We start from the raw sequence: 7,537 nt of genomic DNA, 5'->3' as shown, positions 1-7,537 counted from the left end.
TTTTTAAATCTAAACACATGGGGACAGTACCCCCTGAACTACCATACAACTTGGCACTAGCTACAGCTGATATTGTGCCCCCCCCCCTCTCTAAGGTAGTGTCAGCAGGAAGGTTATCCCCTGGCAGCAGGCAGTCTCACTGACACAGAGTATGTAACTGCAGCTGCATCCCCCTATCCCCCTCCTTCACATCTACTGTACTGTATTACAGTAGGTGGATTTGGTGACTGAGGAGGTTTGTGCAAAACCATCATGTGTCTCGACGGCAGTGAACTAGCCAGAGCTTTACTACCAAGACAAGTATTGTCTCCATTCAAGGCAACCACCCAAGCAAGGTATCCATCTACATACAGCTGTTTTGGGGTATTTGCCCCTCATCAGTGTGGAGTAGGATTCTGGCTAGTGGGAACACATGCCTAGTAAGTGAATGCAAAAGGACACTGGTTGACCTCAGGGAGATCAACCAAAACACTACAGAGACACCATCACGTGTCTCGACGTCAGTGTATTCTAGACCATTGCCCCCTGGGAAATCAAATATGCAAAAAAAACACTGCAGAGACACCATCACATGTCTCGACGTCAGTGAGCTAGCCAGACCTTCCTCCAGGAAGGAACAATCAAGCCAATGAATGTCTCCAATAAAGGAAACCACCCAACCAAGGTATCCATCCACAGACAGCTGTTTCAGGGTATTTGCCCCTCATCAGTGTGGAGTAGGATTCTGGCTATTGCATACAAAAGTAGATTTGTGGGCATCTTGCAGGAAGGAAGTATAGAAGATGAATACGCTGCTGGACGGTGAGAAAGAAGACTCGTACACGTTCCCTATTGTGCGTTATATAACAGTGTTACTTGTATTAAATGCCCAGCTGATCTTTAAATAAAAGGGTAAAATAGAAGAAAAAAACTACAATCATGAAGATTATTATAAAAAATATAATTTATTGAAAAATTTAGAATGTAATTACAATCAAAACTAGGCTGACCGATATAACATAATAGGAGTGGCCATTAAATGCGGTCATCCCAAAATTCAACGTTATCCCCTACCCTGTGGACCCCCCTCCCGATTGCCAAGTATGTTCATTCGGGGGGTATTACGGTCTTATTAGACAAAGTCATTTTCGTGTTTGATCTCTCACTCGGTGCTCATTATTGCTCATTATGTTGAGTTTTTACACCATAATGGCTCCATGTAAGAGGGGCCCTTAGACTCCCATTTTTGTTATCCATGGAGTTCCCAGTGGTCATACCACCATTGGTCAGGTAGGTGTCACCTATTGTGTAGATAAGTAATAACTTTTAATCTTGAGATTACCTCCATAAAAGAGCACTCTGCACAAAATACAGATCTACGCATTGTACAGGACGGAATTCACTGAATTGCAGCCGCAGAAAACTGACATGTCAGTTCTTAGAGGCGCCGCTAGGGGTCCCGGCCAGAGCGTATACTATGTGGGCCATATCCATGTTTTTCCGGCCTCCCTAGGACTGCATCCAACTTCTTCAGCCACCGGTATTCCAATGCTGAGGGATCGGACTCCAGCATGCTTCAGTTACGCTCATCTTTATGTTCGGTTTCCTCAGTTTATTTAGGATTATTTCCAGCGTTCATTTTCGCGTCGGTATGAATCATTTTTCGTACACATCAGGACTCCTGTAATAAGCCGAGGTACAGGAACATACAGAACTCCCCTTCCCCTGGCGCACTTCATCTCTCATCAAGGTCATAATTGTATTGGTGAGATTGCACAGGGCAGATCTGAGCCCCGAGCTTTCACCCGAAACGCTCCAATTATAATCCACCTGAGCGGATCAATAACAATCTGCAGTGATTGATCAGGAGTCGCTGGTGAAGCCTTGCAGACGCCTGTCACTCACTGCCCCGGATCGATGGCCGCTCACTAAGTCCCTCTTCTGAACACACGTAGAATTTTAATTGAGAATAATTTTTTTGGCCCTGTCTAGTTTTCCTGTTGTTTGCAGAACCTGCGGCCTGGACCATCGACTGTTCATCCTGAATTGTAGGGAAAGAAGGACGGAGTCTCGGCTCCCTCTAACAGAGTTTATTATTTCTTAGCAGAGTACAGCTGTTTGGTCCTTTCCCTTGCGGTCTATAGAGAGGTGAATCCCTTTAAGATCCCATCGGTATGTAGGCTGGGGATGATTGCTGTCTGTGAGCAGGAACATGAATATTCAGAGTAGAGATGTGCAAATCAATTACATGAATTAATCCTAACCTTACTAACCTTAAAGGAGAAGTCCAGCGTATTGCATGTATTGTATAAAGTATTGTATTGCCCCCCAAAAGTTATACAAATCACCAATATACACTTATTACGGGAAATGCTTATAAAGTGCTTTTTTCCCTGCACTTACTACTGCATCAAGGCTTCACTCATGGTGATGTCACTTCCTGGATAACATGGTGATGTCACTTCCTGGATAACATGGTGATGTTACTTCCTGGATAACACGGTGATGTCACGACCCGACTCCCAGAGCTGTGCGGGCTGTGGCTGCTGGAGAGGATGATGGCAGGGGGATGCTCAGTGTCCCTCCAGTGCCCTGTGTCGCTCAGTGTCCCCCTGCCATCATCCTCTTCAGCAGCCACAGCCCGCACAGCTCTGGAGTCGGGTCGTAACATCACCATGTTATCCAGGAAGTGACATCACCATGTTATCAAGGAAGTGACATCACCATGTTATCCAGGAAGTGACATCACCATTTTATCCAGGACGTGACATCACCATGTTATTAAGGAAGTGACATCACCATGTTATCCAGGAAATTACATCACCATTTTATCCAGGACGTGACATCACCATGTTATTAAGGAAGTGACATCACCATGTTATCCAGGAAGTGACATCGTCATTTTTATCCAGGAAGTGACATCACCATGTTATCCAGGAAGTGACATCACCATTTTATCCAGGGAGTGACATCATCATGTGATCCAGGAAGTGACATCACCATGTTATCCAGGAAGTGAAGCATTGATGTAGTAGTAAGTGCAGAGAAAAAGCCCTTTATAAACATTTCCCGTAATAAGTGTATATTGGAGATTTGTATAACTTTTGGGCGGCAATACAATACTTTATAAAAAAAATTTGCCAGACTTCTTCTTTAACTTTAGGTTGGGAGGTTAGGATTTTTCTGTTTTGGCACTAAAGAGCTTAGATACTTCTAGAAAACCACAGAGTGTCACATGTAACATTACAGGGCACCTTCGATTGAGACTGATCCAAGGGCCCAAATCCAATCTGATGAAATTTGCTCATCTCTAATCTACATGATGTTATGGAGTGCAGGTAATAATAATGGTGACGTAGTATGAGGTATAATACACCGTTCTGTTGTTTCCCTGCTCACTGATTTCTTATATGACTGCTCTGTTGTATATGTTGGTTCAGTGAATAAGAGCACGATGAATGAGTACCCAATGTAAGCTGCCCATGTACAAATGATCTCTTTCGATCCTCCTGTGCATGTGTGTGTGTTATAAACAGAGATCAAGAACAAAAGGATCAAGCAGTTGAAATCGAATGCCTGATCTTTCACTGTATCTGATCCTTGTCCCCCAGTAAACGGAAGGAAATGAAAAATTAAGAGAGTGGAGACCATCACCTAGCGTAATGTGGGGACACTGTGTCAAATAGTCAAGTCTATACTCTCACCTTGTAACCCCTTAGGCTTTGTGCATTTCTTAGGGTACTATTACACAGGCTGATGGGGGCCCAATAATTACTGTAAACGAGTGACAATCTGCTAGATCGGCGCTCGTTTACTGGGCCTATTATACGGCCCGATAATCGTTTAACAAAGGCTGCATGGACATCGTTACCGATGTCCTTGCAGCCCTTGCTTAAACTCTATACATTACCTATCCATGGTCCAGGGCTCCTCTTGAGGTCTTCTTCTCACCGGGTGCCGCGCGCTGCAGCTCCAGAGCGGCCTATCAGCTCAGACAGGCCGCACTAGAGCTGCAGCACGTGGGACCTGGTGAGAAGACCGAAAGAGGAGCCCTGGACCATTGATAGGTAATGTATAGAGTTTGGAAATCATCAGCCATCGGCCGTGCACCGCCATTACACGTAGTGATGTGCTGTCGGCGCCCAACAACTATATGTCCAAACCTATAACAACGATCAGCCGATGATCGTTGTCATCGGCTGATCGTTGTGTTTATTACACGGAGCGATAATCGGACGGATAGGGCCGATTCGGACGATTATCGTTCTGTGTAATAGGGCCCTAAGGCTTTGCTCCAATGCTGGACTGCTAGATCACTCGTCTGGGATCCTCCCAAAAGAGCGGTACTTAGAGGCTGATCCCTTTTATGTAGCGGCACTGCCCATATACCAATGTTGGTTAACACACTGAAAACAAGAAACAACTAACCAAAGTTGACGGCTTCTATTACGGTTTTCACTTATTTGGTTGATTAGAACATGCCCATAGCCATGTGGTGTAAATTCTTGGCCTGGGAATGTTAGTCCACTGAGGCAATGATGACTGCTATGGTCCTTGGCCATTGAAGAAGTCTCCAACACCCAGTGTCGGACTGGGGTATCTGGGGCCCACCAGAGGATGTCCAGGTTCTAAAGCTGGGGGCCCACTGGAGGATCCTCTGGTGGGCCAGTCCGACACTGCCACCACTAGAGTTTAGACCAGTTTCATGGCGATTAAAAAAGCACACATGTTCAAGCAAAAAATCGACTAAACGAAGGAAAGGAGTTTCTGACTCAACTAGTCTCTTGACTCTCTTTCTGCAATGAAAAAGAGATTCCTGGACCAACATAATAAAATGGATACACGGGGTGAGAAAAATGCCCTTGAAAGGTGTAGAGGGGCTCATAGGTGTCCACGTTATAGAACGAAACCCTTCCACTCTCACAGTCGAGAAATGTTCCAACCCTCTGGATTCGTCCTGAGTCATGTATTCCTTCACTATTGAGTAAACCGGGCTCCTGTGGTCTTGGCATGTGAGAATGTAAAACAATGAACTCTGGAGGTGAAGACAAACCATAGTAACCTTCCTTTGTTCCTCTGATAGCCCATATCCCAGCGTCCGGACACTCCCGTTGCCCTCCGGCCCGCCTCACAGTTTCAATGGCGACTCCGACAGACCAGAATTGTTCGCTTTGCTCATGGATTTCCGTCTCCCAGTAGTGAGTGCCCTGCTGGAAAGACTGCCGACCGAGCACACAGGGCTCCGTGTCAAACCTGGCCTCGTTTTGGGTAACGTTTTGTAAAGTTTCGCTAGACGAGATGTGGCAACCATCCGGAGAGACGATGAGACCGGCGTAAGCGGTCAGAGGATCAAACAAAATGGATTCTGAAAATAAGGTAGAGGAGTTACAAGTTATTTCACACAAGTAAGTAGATGTGAAGGAAGGTGGAACCTCTGTTCTATTGTCAAGGCGCTAGGAAGCTATTTATTTGGGCCTTAAAGTTCTAATGTGTCTTATAGAAACCTATTACATTTGTTTGTTCTAATTTTTGTATATTTAGTGTAAACAAGGGACGAAATTCACAAAAATGTGAACAAAAAAATGCGATAGGTAGCCATACTTACCTGTTCATGCTCCTCCCCATGCCCTCCAGTGCAGGCTTTGGTCCCCCTCTAAATGACAGCCTAATCAGCCAATCACTGCCTTGTCCTTCCGCAGCCCGTGATTGGCTAAGTGGGCTGTCACTGTGCAGGGGACCGGAGCCAGCGGGCATCACAAGGAGTGTTTTTACTGTATTGAACCCTTAAACAGTTCGGGAGATCCTGGCATCATAATAAAGTTGTTTGAATATACTGCGGGAGATTTATCAAACATGTTGTAAAGTGAAACTGGCTCAGTCGCCCCTAGCAACCAATCAGATTCCACCTTTCATTCCTCACAGACTCTTTGAAAAATGAAAGGTGGAATCTGGTTGCTAGGGGCAACTGAGCCAGTTTCACTTTACACCATGCTTGATAAATCTCCCCCACACCCTGAGATGTTTGGTCGAGCATATAGGGATTTGATAGGAATATTTTCTGTGGACATACCAGGGCAGTAAAAAATATTTGGATCAATAAGGAAACAATGGAGGAAAATTCCAAAAACGTAGAAAAGTCATTAGGTAAGAGTAACTGGAAGAAGGAGGCATTGTCCTACCTTTCCTGGAGGATAGCTTTCTCCACTCTAAAAATAAGACATAAAGACAGAGACGGCATTAGGAGGGTTAATCCTTCGTCTGACTATATCTACATGACTAATGGCTGAGCGATGACACCTTACATTCGCGTTGTGTTGGATTCTTGAAGTGGAACACGATCAATATATCGACAAGGTCACACTGGAGGTAAATAGTTTGTGGGAATAATTAATGATGGCGTGGCTGGCCAATAACGGGTGACATCACCGAGGCACAAACATACGCCGGCCCCGGAGACATTGGTAAATGGTGAATATTGTGTTGCAGGATGTAAGCACTTTAGCTGGATATTATTTACTGTTATATTAGTATTAGTATTTGTAGTGATTTATTCCCTTTATTTCAGACTCTACTAGCAGAGCACTGATTGAATAGATCAGGGCTATACCTAACCTATGGATATAAGGAATCAGATGATGATGATTTAATATTGTGATGAAAATTGTTAAAGGTTTTGGATATTATTATGGGGGCTGCCATGTTGCCTCAGCTGTTTTTTAACATCACTTAGTAATAGGCTTTACTGCAAGACTTATGGACATAGACACAATGAGACAAGAGCTGTCCCATTGACATGAATAGGAAACATTACTAAGCATACTATGTGACCATTGAAAAGGTCAAGGGGGAGGCTGAGCTGTGAGCTTCATCTAGTGTCTCCTCTATCTACTGGTGTCACCTGTCACTGCAATTTTTTACAGATCACTTTCAATTAGCCTCCTCCTCCTCCTCCTCCTCCTCCTCCTCCTCCTAGCTTAGTTTTAGATCTAGTGGTAAGAATATAAACTCCAAGATTTTAGGATCATATTATAATATAGTTGGAAAATTAGAAGAAAAAAAAAAAAATACCAAAAATTGCGGTTGTCTTGTCGTCGCTATTGCATTTGTCACTACTGCGAACGACCGAACGACTTCTTATTCAATGCGAACGATTTGCGAACGAGCAACGATAAAAATAAGTCCAGGCCTTATTAAACGATCAACGATTTCTCGTTCGGTCGTTAGTCGTTAACAGCTATTCAACCGTTTAGATTTGAACGATTTATCGATAATCTGAACGATAATCGTCCGGTGGAATAGGGCCCTTACTATACTTCTATAGCTAGATCTATGGCTCTGTAGATGGGAAATAAAAAGATGGGTCTTTCAAGTTGAGGAGTTACAAAACAAAGGTCAGGAAGGGGTTAAAAATCGAGTTATTATTGTGTGATATAAGTGGGCAGATTTGTGACTTGTTCATGAAGTTAGAGAAGGAATACTCACCGACCTCCCATGTCAGTCGCTCTGAAAATATAAAACAAGAAACATCTCAGATGAATATACTGTATATATGGGAATG

General features: G+C 44.0%; 1 protein-coding gene across 2 annotated transcripts in view; it reads right to left on the bottom strand.

Moving 5' to 3' along the window:
- Positions 1-4,403: 4,403 nt before the first annotated feature.
- The window catches only part of LOC138802323 (butyrophilin subfamily 1 member A1-like), a 37,674-nt gene continuing 34,540 nt past the window's right edge, over positions 4,404-7,537 (bottom strand). For both annotated transcript variants that reach the window (XM_069985500.1, XM_069985499.1), the window contains exons 6-8: positions 7,462-7,482; positions 6,159-6,185; positions 4,404-5,344 (exon numbers count right to left, since the gene is read on the bottom strand). In XM_069985500.1, the coding sequence (XP_069841601.1) occupies positions 4,752-5,344; positions 6,159-6,185; positions 7,462-7,482 (641 nt within the window). In that variant the 3' untranslated portion in view covers positions 4,404-4,751. The remainder of the gene's footprint in view (positions 5,345-6,158; positions 6,186-7,461; positions 7,483-7,537) is intronic.

The sequence above is a fragment of the Dendropsophus ebraccatus genome, chromosome 10 (assembly GCF_027789765.1).
Source record: "Dendropsophus ebraccatus isolate aDenEbr1 chromosome 10, aDenEbr1.pat, whole genome shotgun sequence".
Classification (NCBI taxonomy): domain Eukaryota; kingdom Metazoa; phylum Chordata; class Amphibia; order Anura; family Hylidae; genus Dendropsophus; species Dendropsophus ebraccatus.
Note: the sequence above shows the minus strand (reverse complement) of the source record. Positions and strands in the feature narration are given on the sequence as shown.